The sequence below is a fragment of the Myotis lucifugus genome, unplaced genomic scaffold (genome assembly GCF_000147115.1).
Source record: "Myotis lucifugus unplaced genomic scaffold, Myoluc2.0 scaffold_511, whole genome shotgun sequence".
NCBI classification, from domain to species: domain Eukaryota; kingdom Metazoa; phylum Chordata; class Mammalia; order Chiroptera; family Vespertilionidae; genus Myotis; species Myotis lucifugus.
The window spans coordinates 525,612-544,195 of record NW_005871559.1 but is presented as its reverse complement, the minus strand read 5'-3'; the positions used below and the strand labels follow the sequence as shown (position 1 = coordinate 544,195).

General features: G+C 48.3%; 1 protein-coding gene across 1 annotated transcript in view; it reads left to right on the top strand.

The window, feature by feature from the left end:
* The window catches only part of WDR66 (WD repeat domain 66), a 46,002-nt gene that overhangs the window by 9,855 nt on the left and 17,563 nt on the right, over positions 1 to 18,584 (top strand). The window contains exons 6-15 of the mRNA XM_023745041.1: positions 591 to 702; positions 954 to 1,034; positions 2,440 to 2,517; positions 4,039 to 4,089; positions 6,214 to 6,419; positions 10,298 to 10,492; positions 11,207 to 11,457; positions 12,040 to 12,191; positions 14,273 to 14,446; positions 15,473 to 15,657. Of these exons, the coding sequence (XP_023600809.1) occupies positions 591 to 702; positions 954 to 1,034; positions 2,440 to 2,517; positions 4,039 to 4,089; positions 6,214 to 6,419; positions 10,298 to 10,492; positions 11,207 to 11,457; positions 12,040 to 12,191; positions 14,273 to 14,446; positions 15,473 to 15,657 (1,485 nt within the window). The remainder of the gene's footprint in view (positions 1 to 590; positions 703 to 953; positions 1,035 to 2,439; positions 2,518 to 4,038; positions 4,090 to 6,213; positions 6,420 to 10,297; positions 10,493 to 11,206; positions 11,458 to 12,039; positions 12,192 to 14,272; positions 14,447 to 15,472; positions 15,658 to 18,584) is intronic.

The following is an 18,584-nucleotide window of genomic DNA, read 5'->3' as shown; positions in this document are numbered from 1 at the left end:
TGTGGAATCTCGGAGGGAAGGCCGGGGAGGGTGGGTAGGTGGGAGGTAATCAACCAAAGACCTTGTATACATATATGCATGGCCCATGGACACAGACAATGGGGTGGCGAGGTCCTGAGGCAGGGGGTACGGGTGGGCTGGAGGGGGTCAGTGGGGGAAAAAGAAGACATATGTAATGCTTTCAACAATAAAGAATTATTTAAAAAATATCTTTTTATTGATTTCATAGGAAGGGAGAGGGATAGAGAGAACATTCAATGAGAGAGAATCATCCATTGGCTGCCCCTTGCACGCCCCCTACTGGGGATCAAGCCTGCAACCCGGGCATGTGCCCTGACCAGGAATCGAGCTGTGACCTGGTTCGTGGGTTGACACTCAACCATTGAGCCACGCCGGCCGGGCTCTGCACGACGTAAGGTTCATCCACGTTGCAGTGAGTGTCGGTGCTTCGTTTCTTTTCACGGCCGAGTAATACTCCGCTGCATGGAAACACCACATTTATTTATCCACAGTCGTTCTGCTTTTGAAGTGGGTCCCTGTGGGAACCAGGGCAGGCCCAGCAAATGCTTGTCCCCCGTCCTGTCTTGCAGGATTCCCGTGCACACAATATTCGACAGCTGCCCGGACGGCGAAGGCATCAGGGCCATAGCCATGACCCGCGATGCCAAGTATCTGGCAACCATCTCAGATGCCGAAATCCAGGTACAGGGACCTTCAGGGTGGCCTCCGTGGGCTGGCCAACGCATCCAGAGCAGCCCCGGGAGCCGCTCTGTTCCGGCCACGTGGCACCTGCGACGCTCTTGGGAAGACTGGACTCCACGTTGTCAGGAGCTCAGTGCCTCGCGGCTTAGCCTGGGTGCTGTGCTTAGTGCACAGGTTCCAGGGTTAACCAGCAGGGTGGTGAGTCCAGAGGCCCCCGGACACCCCGTCCTCCTGTCTGCTCTCACTTACAGAAAGTTTGCATCTGGAGGTGGACTTTAGCGGCCGAAACACCGGCATGCACGCTGGACCTGCCCAAGGAGTACGGTTTTCAGGTGAGTTCAGTCTGAGCCTGGAAGGACCTACCTAAAGTCACTCAAGCCAAGCCAAAGCGACTTCTTGTTTTAGTGAGTTTTGGTGCAGTAGAGCTTTTTAAAATGTTTTCGTAACCGAGATCTCATTTGATTTCTGATAATAACTAATTTTTTTGAATACTTCTTATGTGCCAGATTCTACTGTACTTTTTTTTTTTTAAATATATTTTTATTGATTTCAGAGGGGAAGGGAGAGGGAGAGAGAGAGAGAGATTGATGGGCTGTCTCCTGCTCACCTTCCACTGGGGATTGAGCCTTAAACTCTGGGCATGTGCCCCGACCGGGAATTGAACTGTGACTTCCTGGTTATAGGTCGACACTCAACTACTGAGCCACACTAGCCAGGCTCCAACCTGCTGCTTTTTAAAAAAATGATGCTTTAATTATTGAAAATGTTACATATGTCCCCTTTTTTCCTCCATTGACCCCCTCCAGCCCGCCCCCGTCCCCCCTCCCTCCCGCCCTCCCCAGGCCTTCAGCACCCTATAGGCTGTGTTGTGCATATACGCATTCAACGTCTTTGTCCAACTTGCTTCTTTTTTTTTTTTTTTATATATATTTTATTGATTTTTTACAGAGAGGAAGGGAGAGGGATAGAGAGTTAGAAACATCGATGAGAGAGAAACATCGATCAGCTGCCTCCTGCACGCCCCCCAGTGGGGAGGTGCCCGCAACCAAGGTACATGCCCCTGACCGGAATCGAACCTGGGACCCTTGAGTCCGCAGACTGACGCTCTATCCACTGAGCCAAACCGGTTCGGCATCCAACTTGCTTCTTGATGCCACGCCTGCAACCCTGCATCTCGGGCTGTACCCGTGCCATCTCAAGATGTACTGGAAAGTCTCCCAGGGATTTCCCACTTTCTGTTGAGGGATTGTTCAGTCTCTGCGTTGCACGCTTCCCTCGCTTCTAGAGGATCTGCAGGGCTGGCTTTCAGGAAGGGAGCCAGGTCCCCCTGCTGTTCAGCACCTTGGCAGGAAGCAGAATCTCCTTCCAATATTTTGTATTCATTCCAAGCTGCCTGTGGCCCTGTCGGATTCAGAACTGTGTACGCAGTGGCCTTTCTCCTAAAGAACACAGAAAAAAAGTTGTTGGTGAATGCCGGTTTACTTTTGCTCGTTCTAATTCCTAGATGATGAGTTATAATAAATGAGACTAAGAAAGGGAATGCACTGAGACCATTAACTTTAATGATCGGTATTTATATTCCTCCTGCTTATACAATGCCATGTCTGCTCTGTCTTAGATTCCTATTCAGTTATGTATTTTAATAAAAATCTCACTTAATTTGAACATTTAGCTTAACCAGAGAGAAACAGGAAATTTATTGTTTATTGTAATATGTCTCCATACTTTATATTTCAGAACTACCTTATTTTTAATCCAACAAATAATAAAGAATTGGTGAGCAATAGTAAAGTACGGGCAATATATTATTTGTGGGTAAGTACAAATATCTCGATTTGTTTTAAATTTACTAACAAACACATGTTCATCCTTTGAGGACAGATGTTTTGGTAATGTAACAATATTGTATGTACTTAGGAAGCAATAAATATATTGAAATGTTTTGATTTAATGACAGTATTTATTTTAGTCACATTGGAAATTAGCATATTAATTCTGAAGTAGATAATTTAACTCTTATTTAATTTTTAAGTAAAAAGTCAAATATCTATATGAATATATTTAACACGTCTAAAGTATAGGGTGGTGTTTTTGTTTTGTTTTTGTTTTTTGAGATCTTGGGCCTTTTAGAAAGGATTAGAAAACAGATCAGCAATATTTATACTGACACAGGGCAAAATTATGACATTAAAACAAGATCAAAAGTCAAACATAGCCCAGCCAGTGTGGCTCAGTGGATTGAGCGTCGTCCCATGTACCAAGAGGTGTCTGGTTTGATTTCCGGTCAGGGCATATGCTGGGGTTTCAGGCTCGATCTCCAGTAGTGGGCGTGCAGGAGGCAGCTCATCAGTGTTTCTCTATCATGGATGTTTCTATCTCCCTTCCTCTCCCTCCCTCTCTCTCTCTCTCAAAAAAACAATAACAACGTATTTTTTAAAAGAAGTTAAACGTAAAATTACCATACGAGTCAGCAATTCCTAGGTATAGCCTCAAAAGAATTGAAAACAGACAAAAAATACACACAGGTGTTCACAGCGGCAGTGACATTCGCAATAACCAAAAAGTTGAACCAAACCGAATGTCTATTAACACATGAGTGGATAAACAAAAGGTGGTCCATCTATACAATGGAATAGTATTTAGCCATTAAAAGGAATGGAGAACTGATTTCATCCTTCACCATGGATGAACCTTGAAAACGTGACGCTGAGTGAGAGAGAAGCCAGACACAAAAAGTCACGTGGTGTACATGGAATATTCCCCTTATGTGAAATGTCCAGAATAGGTAAACCCATCGAGACAGGACCCAGAATAGTGGTTCTCGGGGCTGGAGGAGGGGCTGGGGCAGGACCACTTAATGGGCAGGGGCTTCCCTCTGGGAGAGGAATGATGGTTACACAGCATTGTTCACAGACTAAGTATCACTGAATTGTACGCTTTAAAAGGGCCAGTGGCTGATTTTATGTGATGTCCACTTTACCTCAATAAAAGATGCCAGTAAATAACAAAAAACACATTGTGTGGCTGATTTTCAGCGATGATCATTACTTCAGGTATTTGTGATAGCTTGAAAGCCTTATACAGGTGGAATCCACTCGCACTGACCACCATTTCAGGTCGCAATCATTTGTGGCAATTCTTCACGTGTTTGCTCTTCTGGCTGAATGTTTCTGGCTGTCCCTGGAGGCAGCAGTCCTCTTACCTGTAGAAGCTGCGAAGCTCTGAGCCTGTTTCGACGCGTTTGTTCCGATTTTGTTGTTATGCGGTTAGTTCTTTGGGGAACCAGGTCTTTGTTTTAGTAGTGATGTTTGTTTTTTTTTTTTCTGTACTTACCAGTATGAAGAGAGAGGGATACTTATTCACAGTGCCCCACTTTTAACAGAAAAAGTGAGTATGTCCATCGCTTTTTTATTTAGTTATATTTATTTTTTCCCCGTCGCTTTTTTATACATCTGGTTTTGTGGAGAATAAACATGTACGTGTGAGCTTAGTCATTTTGGGCTGCTCTTTGCATGTCTTAATATAGGGAAATAATATATAAAAATACTTTCGTTGGGTCCTTTACCATATTGAATTTGTCAGTTGAAAATAACGGATGTGCTGTTAAAAATAAAATATTATAGAAAAGGAAGTTTACTCCCATGAGAACATAATCCCCCCAGAAAGTGAAGGCTTTAGTAAGCTATGCGTGCACATATGACAAAGAAGGGCAGTTAGTATGGAGTCACGTAAGTAGAGTAGTTGAACACAGAGTAGCTGGCTGCTCAGTGTTCAGAGTAATAAAGATATTGAGCCCAGCCAGTGTGGCTCAGTGGTCGAGCATCGACCTATGAACCAGGAGGTCATAGTTCTATTCCTGGTTAGGGCACATGCCCATGTTGTGGGCTTGATCCCCGGCATGGGGCGTGCAGGAGGCAGCCAATCGATGATTCTCTCTCATCACTGATGTTTCTTTCTCTCTCCCTCTCCCTTCCTCTCTCTGAAATCTATAAAAGCATATTGTAAGAAAAGATATCAGGCATTTAGATTTTTAAGAGCCAGTAGAAGCGCGGCGAGCCAGGCCTTGGAGGCAGCGCTGTCCTTGCCTGGTCACCCGGAGCGATCGCCTGTGCGGCGGAACTGGGTCCCATCGCCTGCGCATTTCCTGACCTGAGACCCGTGTGGTCTGCGCTCAGCGAGAACCACAGGCTAGTTTTTCTGCTTCCCGTCTGCACTCCTGGTGTACTCCCAGAAACCCCATGTCTAAGCGGGCATGCCAAGAGGAAAGACGACGACGAGACGGACGGACACGGGAGAGATGATTCTGTCTGCAAACTCTTGTTTTTCGTAGATCAAATTATCAGCAAATAAATGCAGGCAGTTCCAGTTATTCGTGGCCTTAGACAACGTCTTAAAGGGGAGGTATAGAGAGAACCCAGAGCAGGGAGTGAAGCCGCTCCGTGAGGGATCAGCAAATGAAACAAAGGAGAGGAACTTGCAGTCTGTCTGTCATACGACGCAGTACGTCTGCCGCCCAATTGTCTAAGATCCTAAGGTTTACCTCGTCTGGCCTGAACACAAGAGGATCAGTAAAAACAACAACAAAAAAACAACTGGTTAAGCAAGGGCACCCGGCTTTTTCTAAGAGCAGCCCCGTTTCAATACGAAGCATTTTTATTATTTCAATCTGCAGAGACTCCCATGGAGCATAACGGCCACGAATAACTGGAACTGCCTGCGTTTATTTGCTGATAATTTGATCTACGAAAAACAAGAGTTTGCAGACAGAATCATCTCTCCCATGTCCGTCTGTCTCGTCGTCGTCTTTCCTCTTGGCATGCCCCGCTTAGACATGGAGTTTCTGGGAGTCACACCAGGAGTGCAGACGGGAAGCAGAAAAACTAGCCTGTGGTTCTCGCTGAGCACAGACCACACGAGTCTCAGGTCAGGAAATGCGCAGGCGACGTGACACAGTTCCGCCACACAGGCGATCGCTCCGTGTGACCCGGCAAGGACAGCGCTGCCTCCAAGGCCTGGCTCGCCTTGTTCTACGCAGCACAAGCCTCACGGGGAGCCTGAGGGACACTTCCGTGTACAGTGCTTCACTCCCACCGATGAGAGTAATGGACGGTCCCAGGGCGGCCGGGAGAACTGTTTTACGGTGTCTTACGGCGGGGGCGTGCTGCTGCCCACGGCAGACCTTGGTTTCTTTATCCGTCTCTGAAACCTCAGCGAGGAAAGTGGAACAGGTAGGAGCAGAGGTTGGCCACTCTGGCATTTGCTTTCAGCAAACAGTTTAACGGACAGAATACACAACCTGTCACTCAGTCTTAGCACGTGAGCTTCAGAGCTGCCTGGGCCAGGGCAATCCACAGGGGAGCGTTTCTTTAAGGGATTGATGTGTGCTTTTTAAACTTTTGTATCTTTTTCTACTGCATTTCAGGGCGGTATTATAAAACGCCACGTGTGGGTAAACAGTTTGTTCTATGCGTCTCACCAACGATAGCTCATGATCTGCCTTTTGAAATGCAGACGTTCAACAAGCACGTGGGGAAGTTCAGCCAGTCCATCTTTCACCTGAATTTAACCCAAGTCCTGTCGGCCACCCTGGAAGGGAAGCTGGTGGTCTGGGATGTGTACCGCCCCCCGCTGTCTACCTCCACCCTCCCCTACATCAAGCCTTGTAAACTGGTTCACTTGCAGAAAGAGGGTATCACTGTGCTTACTACAGTTGACAGGTAATTAACAGAACTAAAAAGTAGCCGTAGATGATTATAAAAATACTAGAGGCCCAGTGCACAGATTTGTGCACATTGAAAGGAAATTAATTAGAAGGTGGCCGGCGGGGTGAGACTGGGCGAGATGGGCTGGACACACCTTGGAGCCAACCTCCTGAAGTCCCTCCCCAACTGGCCATACCTGGGGTGGCGCCGGGGCTCAAAGGGCGTCTGCGGAATGAGTGGGGTCCCTCAGGCAGGTGGGGTCCCTCAACCTGGCCTGTAGGGATTGGGCTGAAACCGGCTCTCTGACATCCCCTGAGGGGTCCGGAGTGTGAGAGGACACTCTGCAAAGTTGCCATCGCTCGGCAGCTCCTACATTGAGCATCTGCCCCTTGGTGGTCAGTGTGCGTCATACTTACTGGCCAGTTGGCCAGTTGGCTGGTTGGCCGGTCGCTTAGCTTTATTTATATATATATATATATTAGAGGCCTGGTGCACAAAAATTTGTGCACTGGCAGAGAGGGGTGTCTCTCAGCCCAACCTGTGCCCTCTCACAGTCTGGAACCCCTTGGGAGATAACCACCTCCTGGCTTAGGCCCGCTCCCTGGGGGGCAGATGGCAGGCCCAATCCCACGGTGCCTGCCCCGCCTCCCCGGGTTGCACAGGGCAGGCCCAATCCCGCGGTTGGGGCGGGCAGCGGATAGCGCTGCCCCACCCTGCCTGCCTGCAGTATGCAAATTTAACGGCCATCTTTGTTGGGTTAATTTACATACTCTTCTGATTGGCTGATGGGCGTAGCAAAGGTATGGTCGATTAGCATCTTTGTTTTTTATTAGTGTAGATATTTCATTTCTTAAAAAGACCATCAAAGTCTTTTATAAAATTTTATTGATTTTTAGAGAGGAAGGGAGGGAGAGAAACATCGATTTGTTATCCCACTTATTCATGCATTCATTGGTTGATTCTTGTATGTGTCCTGACCGGGGATCAAACCCACAATCTTGGCATATAGGGATGATGCTCTAACCAACAGAGCTACCTGTCCAGGGCCTATAAAGGTATTAAAAACCCCTTTAAATGTATACCTGTATTTTGTATATGCATAGAATATTTCCAGGGACATTAGTTGGGCTCAGTGGATAGAGTGTTGACCTGGGGACTGAAGGGTCCCAGGTTCAATTCTGGTCAAGGGCACATGCCTGGGTTGCAGGCTGGATCCCCAGTAGGAGGCATGCAGGAGGCAGCCAATCAATGATTCTATCATTGATGTTTCTATCTCTCTCTCCCTCTCCCTTCCTCTCTGAAATCAATAAAAAAAAAATATATTTTTTTATAAAAAGCCTTTGCCTCAGAGAAAGAGAGAGTGTTCCCATTCCAGATACATCCCTATCTTGCTGAGTGGGCAGAGAACTGAACTTCGTCAAGCTTCCGTTTTTCCATCTGTAAGATGAGCACAATAGCATCCGTCTCCGAGTGATTTCATGAGGAGTTAGGGAGACAAGGCATGTAAAACGCTTAGCTCACTGTCTGGCACAGGGGAGCTCTGAGCCAAATAGTCCTCACTGGTGTGAGAGAGAAGTTCCCAAAAGGATGGAGAAAATCCCCTAAAGACCAGGACCCTGCCTGTATGGTTGGAGCCCCCGGGCCACCTGCTTTCTGAAAGCTGCTTTGCTTCCCTTTCCTTTCCTTTTTTTTTTTTTTTAAATCCTCACCGGAGGATATTCTTTCATTGATTTTTAGAGAGTGGAAGGGAGGGGGAAAGACACACACACATAGAGAGAAACATTGATGTGAGAGAGACACACTGATTGTTTGCCTCCTGCACACGGCCCAGCCAGCGCTGGGGATCGATCCTGCAGCCCAGTTACGTGGCCTGGACCAGAGATTCACCGAGCCAGACGGGCCAGGCCCCTCTCCTTCCTTTTGTACAGCAGACGCTGAGGCCCTGGTGCAGGTTTACAGAGAAACGCCATTAGCATCCTCACTCGGCGGTGCGAAGAGATCAGTAAGTAATAAAATTGCAGTTCACGATGCCATCAGTCTTGTATTAGTCGGGGGTTAGGGCCCAGGAAAGACCAGGCCTCGGTTCCCCCCACGTTAAATGAAACCCAGCCAGGAAAGCTCTCTGAAAACGCGTGGCCTGCTTTCCGTTTCTGTCCAGCAGAGGGCAGTGAAAGACGTTTTCGCCAATTACACAGCCCACCTGCCTTGCTTATTAATCAGAAACCTCATTTAATCACTTTGGGTATATAAGAGGAAACTCACTCCCCCTCCCCCTCAACTTCCCCCGTGATTAGAATTCTGTCAGAGGCTTAAAAAAAGCAAGTCCTTGCCCTAGCTCAGTGGTTCTCAACCTTGGCTGCCCATGAGAATCACCGGGAATCTTTTTAAAATCCTGATTTCTGGGCCTCATCCTCCGGAAATTCTGTTTCTTTGTTATGGGGTGGGGCCACAACATTACTACTAACAAAGAAACAGAATTTCCGGAGGATGAGGCCCAGAAATCAGAATTTTAAAAAGATTCCCAGGTGATTCTCATGGGCAGCCAAGGTTGAGAACCACTGCCCTAGCTGGTTTGGCTCAGTGAATGGAGGGTCGGCCTGCAGACTGAAGGGTCCCAGGTTCGATTCCAGTCAAGGGCACATGCCTGGGTTGCAGGCTTGATCCCCAGTAGGGGGTGTGCAGGAGGCAGCCAATCAACGATTCTCTCTCGTCATTGATGTTTCTATTTCTCTCTCCCCCTCTCCCTTCCCCTCTAAAATGAATAAAAAATTTTTTTTTTTTTTTAAAAAGCAAGCCCATTAGGGATGGATCTGAGGACTGGAAATAAAAGCATCTTTGCCTTTGGCTGTGGTGATTGGACAGGGTTTTACAGTTGCTCTAACAGCAATGCCTTCTTTTTTTTAAAAAAAAAATGTTTTAATTGTGTTTTAGGGAGAGGAAGGGAGAGGGATAGAGAGAAACATCAACAAGAGAAACATCATTGATCTGCTGTCCCCTGCACGCCCCCTACGGGAAATGGAGCCCGAAACCCAGCCATGTGCCCTGGCCGGGAATCGAACCGTGACCTCTTAGTACCTGGGTCTACGCTCCACCACGGAGCCATACTGGCCGGGCAGCAGTGCCTTCTTATAAAGTGGCTGGTACCCCATTTGCAGCTTGTGAGATCTTGGAAGGCCGGCAGACAGCCTCTGTGGTCGTCTGCAGTCTCAAGGCGGAGAATGTTAAGTCACTGTAGCTGGTCTCGGAGAGCAGGGGATCACAGAGCCGAGAGCAGCGACTGTGTGGGACACACCTGGACCCCTGCATGGTCTCGCTCGCCACGTGGACCTGAAAGGGTTGCCAGGCATAAGTATGTCCCGTACAATATTGGGGACGAACTTACACTCAAAAATGACTCATTGTCTGTCTGAAATTCACATTTAACTGGGCTTCCTGCATGTTTATTTGCTAAATCTGGCAACCCCAGGCCTTGAGCAGGTTTCTGAACTTCTCTGAGCCTTAGTTCCCTAGCTGTAAAGGGGATAAGAGCAAAACCAGCCTCACAGGGCAGAGCATTAAGTGGAGTTTTTACAATGCCCAGAAGGAATCCAGAGCCTGACATACAATTAAGTGCTCAGTACATGGTACTGAGGCCCTGGCTGGGTAGTTCAGTTGGCTGGAGCATCATTCTGATACGCCAAGGTTGCAGGTTCAATCCCCAGTCAGGGGACATGCAGGAAGCAACCAATAAATGCATAAATAAGTGAAACAACAAATCAGCATTTCTCTCTCTCCCTCCTGCCCCTTCCTCTCTCTCCAACCAACAACAATTTTTTATTTGAAAAAAAATGTTTAAAAATATAGACGGCACTTATTACTATTCTTTAACAAACTGATGTTATTCTCCATTGCAGCTATATTGTCACAGGTGACGTGAAGGGTAACATTAAGTTCTACGATCGCACCCTGTCCATCATGAACTGGTTCAGCAACTTCAAACTGAGCTCCATAAGAACGCTGTCCTTCTCGAAGACCCCGGCGACGCCTCCTACCGAGAAATCAAACTACCCTTCAGACTGCACTTTAAAAGGTGACATTTTTGTCATAAGGTACGTTGTTCCTGAATCTCGTCGTCTGGATGGTCAGAAAGGACGGGCCGGGAGTGTCCACCCCGTTCCTGGGATGGGAAGTGAGGGAACCGGCCGTCCGGGTCAGTCCTGAGCACAGCTGGTAGATGGGTCTCTCTGGCTGATGATAATCCCGACTCCTTTTTAAAAATGAAACATGAATTTCATATGAAGAATCTTCCGTGACTGGAAGCTGCAAGGGCTTCTCCCAGAGCTCTGAGCTCTGCTCCGCCTGGAGCCCTTCGCTTGCAGGCCGGTCTCTTCTGGAAGCCGAGTTTGTCCTCGCGGCGCAGTTAAAGGCCTTTGATAATGAATAGCCATAACATTTCAAGACGGAATTATCTGTGAGCCTGCTCAATTACCCTGGCGGTATCTGCAGGCGCGGCTGTATGTGTGCGCCCAGCTCCATATTTGCATACACAAATGAATATTTGCATGTGCAGATTAGCTAATTGTACAACCGACTGTCCATCTGCATGCCTAATGACTCAATTTCCATGGAGAAATGTGGGCTTTTTCACTTGCAAATGGAGGCTGTTGGGGGTGCGTGGTATATTTTTGGAGGCGGGTGGGTTAATAATGTCACTAAATTACAGACGACAGAGGCGTTTCATGGGCAATTAGAAGCAGCGTGGCTGGCTGGCGCGCCCGTTCCCTGCAAACGCTGATGCTGTTTGGTCTCTCCTTGGCAAACAGGAATTTTATCATCGGAACATCTGATGCGATCGTGTACCACTTAAAGGCAGATGAGACCAAGCTGGAGAAGTTACTCATAGAGCCCAAGGAAGCCATTTGTGCCATCTCCTGCCACCCGTATCAGCCCCTCATCACCATCGGGAGTTCCTGTGGCATGATCAAAGTGTGGGATTATAAAAAGAAAAAATACCTTTTCAGCAGAGTCTTCGAGAAGGGGCTTGGCATCCAGAGTCTGACCTACAACCCTGAAGGTATTTTCGTTGTGTCCGCCTCTCTCAGGTTCCAGAGCGAAGCAGACACAATGGCCGTGGCTGTGGCTGTCACAGCTGCTGGGAGCTGGCCTTGACCCGACTCCCTCCGCCTGGCCTGGCCGGACGAGATGCCTTCTCCCTCTGGCTCCTGCAGCCCTCGGTGCTCAGGGTCTCTGAGCATCCCTCCCAGGCTGTCAGCTTTTCAGGGTTGTTTTCTCCGACGAGGAACCTAGTCTGCCACTCGTCGCTGTCTCCTGGCGACCTAGGACAAGGCCTGGCACAGAGTCTGGTTTCTTAAATGAAAGAAGCCCTTTTTTAAAAAAATTTTTTTTAAATTTTTATTGATTTCAAAGAGGAAGGGAGAGGGAGAGAGAGATAGAAACATCAATGACGAGAGAGAATCATTTATCAGCTGCCTCCTGCACGCCCCACGCTGGGGATCAAGCCTACCATCTCTGGGCATGTGCCCTGTCCTAGAATCGAACTGTGACCTCCTGGTTCATAGGTCGACACTCAACCATTGAGCCCCACCAGCCAGGCAAGAAGCCCTTTCGACCACTGTTCTCTGGCTTGTGATTTCAGGAGACCTTCTCGGAGCTGGCTTCACCGAGGGGACAGTTTACATTCTTGATGCAATGTCCTTGGAAAATGGGATCCCAGAGCCTTTCAACTATTCCAGGACCAGCGTGACGCACATCAGCTTCTCCCATAACTCCCAGTACATGGCAACCGCGGTGAGTGTTTTCGCTGAGACTGTTCTGTGTGGCTCAGCAGCCTTATTTAAAACCAAGGAGGCACTGGCCCCAGGTAGCTCAGTCTGATTTACAGCGATTGTGGGTTTGATCTCTGGTCAGGGCACATGCAAGAATCAACCAATAAATGCATAAATAAGTGAGACAACAAATCAGTCTCTCTCTCTCTCTCTCTCTCTCTCTCTCTCTCTCTCTCTCTCTCTCTCCCTCCCTCCCTCCCCCCTTTTTCTCTCTCTAAAATTATTGTTTTGTTGTTGTTTTTAAAGAGAGGGGGGCCTGGCTAGTGTAGCTCAGTGGTTGAGCATTGACCCATGAACCATGAGGTCAGGGTTCAATTCCTAGTCAGGGCACATGCCTGGGTTTCGGGCTCAATCCCCAGTAGGGGGCATGCAGGAGGCAGCCATTCAAAAATTCTCTCATCATTGATGTCTCTCTCTCTCTCTCTCTCTCTCTCTCTCTCTCTCTCTCTCCCTTCTTCTCTGAAATCAATTTAAAAACATTAAAAAAAGGGGGGGTTGGGGGGTTAGAGAATAACTGCTAAAGGATATAGAATTTTTGATGATGGACGTACAGCTCGGAATATACTAAAACCCATTGAACCGTACACTTTAAATGAATTGCATTGTATGTGAATTATAGCTCGATAAAGCTGTTATCAAAAGAGGAAAGGGGTGGGGTGAGGGGACTTTTGCCTGAAAATAAGGCCAGGGCCTCAGAACTTCTAAGCTTGGACCCTGACAACTACTTTGGTTTGTTAGTTTTTGGGACCCCTTCTCTGCATCCATTCTTTCATCTGTCCCTTTCATTTTTGTGACGAGATGACATTCTCCTTTATCTCAAAGCAAAGTCTTCCACCCGTACCTCGGATTCTGTCCTCCCCTCTATGAATAGGGTTCCTAAACCCAGTGAAGATTTCCTCCGCCCTCGCCCTCTGCCTTCCTGCCAGTCCTCTTCGTCCGCACCGTTCTCATCCTGCCTGGATGTTTGTGGGAAGAGACAAAGCAACCGTCTTCACTCGACAAAACCGCCGTCCACCCCTTCCGGTGCTTCCCCATCGCCTCCGGCCTCGGCCTGACCTGCCTTCCGGTCAGAATCAAAGCACTGCCAGAGGGCAGAAAGCACCCCCCTCGCCTCCCGCCACACACCCCTGAGGGTCCCTTCAGGCCACTCTCGGCACGCTGGACCGGGGCACTCTCATCCATGATACTTTTTAAAAAAAAATTTATAATGAGCATGTGTCATTTTTTAGGAGAACAATAAAGTCATTTCTTTGTTTTGTTAATCCTCACCCAAGGATATTTTTTCCATTGATTTTTTTAGAGAGAGTAGAAGGGAGGGAAGGAGAGGGAGAGAAAGAGAGAAACAACAATGTGAAAGAGACACATTGATTGGTTGCCTCCCAAATGCACCCCTGACCAGGGCTAGGATTTGAGACTGCAACCCAGGTACATGCCCTTGACTAGGAATCGAACCCACCAACCTTTGGTTCAAGGGCCGAAACTCTACCCACTGAGCAACACTGGCCAGGGCTCAATCATCATACTTTTTAGAAAAAAAGTCTACCTTTTCATTTGTAGCTGGATATAGAGATGGGGAGACAAAGGCAAAAGGAGTCAAGGCTTCCACAGAGAATGAGGTGGGGATGAGGTGGTGTCAGAGGCACTGCTACCTTTGTGAGTTATCTACTCTCAACCTTAATTTTCTCATCTGTAAAATGGGCATCATTTTACCACTTGCTCCGATAGACAAAGATTTATTTTCAGACAAAATATTCTAACAGCAAAATTGGTACAAAAAACATAATGATGATTTTTTAAAATTGCTTTTTAGAGAGAGAGAGAGAGAGGGAGGGAGAGAGAGACATCGAATTGTTGTTCCACTTGTTTATCATTCATTGGTTGCTTCTTGTACTAGTATGTGCCCTGACCAAGATTGAACCCATCACCGTGGCACACTGGGACGACGCTCTAACCAACTGAGCTACCTGGCCAGGGCAATAAAGATTATTTTTTAAGTTAAAAACTGTAAAAAGGAATAACTTCTGTTCTTTTGCTCATATGCAGGATGCAAATTTTACTGTGGCCGTTTACATGGTCAAGGTCAGGCATAGTGAGAGGGTCTGGGAATACCTGGCAAGGCTGCGTTCTCATCGCCAGAGCATCCGGAGTCTCCTGTTCGGGGTTCATCTGGATAGCAATGAGCCCAGACTGCTGAGCCTCGGGAGAGACAGGCTCCTGGTGAGCTGGGTCCTTTTCGTTCACCGGGCCACCCACGCGTCTCATCCTTGTTCCATCCCTGGTGTCCGGCCCAGACCCGGGCCCACTGTGTGTGTTTGTTGGAGACAGTGAATGTACCGAGAAGTAGTGCAAACCCCTCCGAGTTGGTACTTGGTCTTAACACGGCTCCGACTCGTGTCCTGAGTGAGGAGGCTTCTGGGAAGAGGTGCGGCGGCGGCAGGGAGGTGGTGTTCCCACAGCAGGGAAACCTGGCCGTCCTCGCCTCTCAGTGTAATTTGGAAAGCCGACACTCACTGACACTTCCTCCCCAAATGTGACACCTCACGGAGAATGTGAGATAAGAGGGAAAGGTAGGGACGGCGTCAAATGTAATGTTACATGATCAAGCCAAAAGCATTCGAAATCAGTCAGTCTGTGTATCTGTCCCTCATCTTAATTTCCCTCCCCTTCCTTCCTTTATTCTATCCATTCACCCATCCACCCATCCTCCCACCCATCCACCCACCCATCCATCCGTCCACCCATCCATCCATCCATCCATCCATCCATCCTTCCATCCTGGTTTGGCCACCAAAACCTACCCATCAGTGAAACTCAGCAGGCCGCTAATTTATGACTATCAAGTGCTGAGACTTAGGTATGAATGAATTCCTACCCCCAAGATAATAGGAAAGGGAGCATTATAATATAACTGTAAGAGTTCAGGTTTTGGAGTCAGCTGGACCTAAATTTGAATCCTCACCCTACCACTTCTTAACTGTATGACCTTGGGCAAGCCCCTGAACCTCTCTGAACATCGGTTTTCTCATCTGTAAAATGGGCACAGCAGTACTACTTGGCCGGGAGTGGTGAGCATTAAATGGCATCATGTTTCAGAGCGCTTACTCCTCATTTTGCTCGTAATGAATACTCCCTCCTGGTAGCTTAGTAGGTTAAGGGTCTAGCCCAGTCTTCTCTTAGAATAGGACTCTGGGCTGACTTCATCCAGCTCCGTCTTCATGTTTGTCCGTCTGGGCGCCTCTGCAGATCGAGTATAATCTTCTCGGGAGCTACAAAAACCACCTGGAAGTACTGGACATTCACCAAACTGACCAGGGCAACTACCCCACCTGTATGATCTGGTACCCACCACTCACCAAGGAACTCTTCCTGCTCATCTCCAACAGCGGCTACAAAGTGAAACTTTTCAATTCTACCACCAAAATGTGCAGGTACGCCCGGGGGGGTCCCACTAACACGGCACGGAATTCAGTTTCTCAGCCCCTGGCCTATGTCAAGTCGCAGCTTAAGGACCTGTGAGCAGCACAGCTTTCACTGGTTTTGCAGAGGAGGAAACTGAGGCACAGATAAGGTCACAGGGCTGGGAAGTGCCAGAGGCAAGATTCCAGCTCGGAGCCCTTGCTTCTGAGCCCCACCCTCACAGAGAGAAGGCACCCAGAACTCAGTGCCTGAGGCGCAGTGAAGGAGCCAGAAAAGTCACCGATGCTCAATAAAATCTTCCATTCTGCTCTGGCCGGTGTTGCTCAGTGATTAGAGTGTCGGCCCAGGAACCAAAGGGTCACGGGTTCAATTCCTGGTCAAGGGCACATACCTGGGTTGCAGGATCGATCCCGGCCCAGGGGTACATGTGGGAGGCAACTACTCAATGTGTCTCTCTCATATCAATGCTTCTCTCTCTCTCTCTCTCTCTCTCTCTCCTCTCTCCTCTCTCCTCTCTCTTCTCTCTTCTCTCCGTCTACTCCTCCCTCTTTCCCTTCCACTTTCTCTAAAAAAATCAATGGAAAAAATATCCTGGAGTCAGGATTTAAAAACACCTCCCACTATTCGCTAGTGGATGAAAACAGAGACAGCCAGTTCAGTGCCGCCAGTGGTTTGACTGTTCTGACTCCTGGTTCTGAGGAGTTTCTCAGGCCTCGGATGGCCTTCCTGTGTTTACTCAGCATTTCCTGAGCCCCTACCTGAGCCAGGTGCTGTTCTAGGTGCTGAAGGTGAGGAAGCCAACAAAACCATGTTTCATCACGGAATTTGCATTTTAATGGGAGGAGTGGAGTTCTTGGGCGAGGCTGGGCTGGAGAGCCAGGGCAAGAGCACATGGTGCTTTAGAGCCATGAACCAAGAGAAGGTTCCAGAAGGGAAGGAGGGCTGGAAAAGAGGTCCAGGGACCAAGCTTGGCATCCGAGAGCAGCAGGTCCTCCACCCCAAAGCAGGTCTGCGTTTGAGGTCGGCCTCTGGTGCTGCTTGGCCTGGCCCCCCGGGCCGGCTCCTTGCACCATCCCCGCGGGGGCCCGGCTCTGCCCTTGTCATCTCATTTCTCAAACAGCCCTGCAGAGTACGACCCCACCCAGGTCCAGAGGCGACGGAGCAAGGTCAGACAGCAGGGCTGGACCCTTGACCTGGCTCTGACTCTGTCGTCCACTTGGCACAAGTGGGCCCTGATGCAGGCCTGGCTTTGGGGTCCTACCTGGTCAGCCCTGCAGGCAGCCTCCTTCCGCCTTCGGCCTGGCTGCCTCGTGGGTGTGGCTGAGGAGAGCAGGGGCACGAGGCCGGAGAGACAGAGTGAGAATGCGCTCGTGACCCTGCCCAGATGCCGGAAGCCGGTCCACCCTTGCTGCTTGACACAGTCGCTGCAGGGAAGAAACATCTGCACAGCTTATGTTTCAAGGGACCTGGCATACTGTTCTTAATATGGTTTGCTCCCCCTCTTAGCGCTATGTGTTTTAAACAGGACCACCTCCCCGAGAAAGGTTGTTTCCCCAGGTTAGGGATTAACAGGACTAAGGAAGAGAATAAATCAGTAAATCCCCCTAGTGTTACAGAAATACCATGTACTACTTATGAGGAACTTGGACTAAGACTGTTGGCAATAAATTTGGGACTTGTTGGGCCCACATCCCCAGGGGTCTGCCCACCAGGGAAAGCACCAAACCCTATACCCCTGGAGACCCACTAACACAGGGCAGTCCCAGGGAAGGCAAGCAGCGAGGCTGGGAGGACATAACCTTTACTGGGTAGGATAAACTCCTTCAGTCACTTCCTTGTAGCTTATCTGTAGAGCAATAGAATAGTGACCTTGGATAGCCCTTATAATGGAACACAGAGATTAACCTAGACAAGATTAAAATCAACAGAACTAGATAGAGACAGGATTTTTGGCAAAAGTCAGATAAGAAACAAGGAACAGTAGAACGTTACCCAAAACATACCATGATGTAATTATAGAGGCATGCTTATAGGATCAAGTAGTATAAATATAGATGTAACAGGACAATAAAGAGAGAACCTGGATATGATGACCAACTGAACGCTGCCTCCATGTCCTCCCTTCTTCGCCGACTCTGTCCACACCTTTGGGAACCCCTGGACCTGCTGGGGTTGGCCCCCAACAAAGTTCATTTCATCTTATTTGATGCCAATAATTTCTTCTATTTTATTTCATGACAAATCATTCATCTTTTCCTGAGCCTAGGTTATTAACCCTTTGGATGACATTTTTAGTATATACTAGCAATATTTAACATATTTAAATCGGTGACTTAAATTTCTGCAACTAAACTTATCCCCTGTTATGCATGTAGTTATGTCTTATACAACTTTAAGCTTTTCCTCCTTTTATTTTTTTAAATATTTATTCAGATCCACTTCTCATTTTTTCTTTTTAAATATATTTTATTGATTTTTTACAGAGAGGAAGGGAGAGGGATAGAGAGTTAGAAACTGTTATGCCCAGATTTCAGGATCCCCAAGAAACCACACCAGGGAGCCAGCCATGTCCGATGCAAAAGCATAAGAGTCTGTATTCGAGCTAGCTCGGCTCCCCCACCTTGCCGACACAGCAGCAGGAAGCAGAGAGAGAGAGAACTCTGTGTGGAGAGGGGTTTTATAGGGGGTTGGAGTAAGGGGAGGAGAAAGGGCTGTGGCCTTGCCGATTGGCCAGGCCCAAGTCGGTGTCTTGTTCCTGGGTGTGGCTAGCAGAGGCTTAGACTTCCGGGAAGAAGCTCCTTGCCAAGCACATGGCAAGGTAAGATGGAGGGCGTAGCCTTAACCTGGGGCAAGATGGAGGGCCTAGCCTTACCTGGGCAAGATGGAGGGCTAGCCCTCGCCTTAGGAACATCAATGAGAGAGAACATCGATCAGCTGC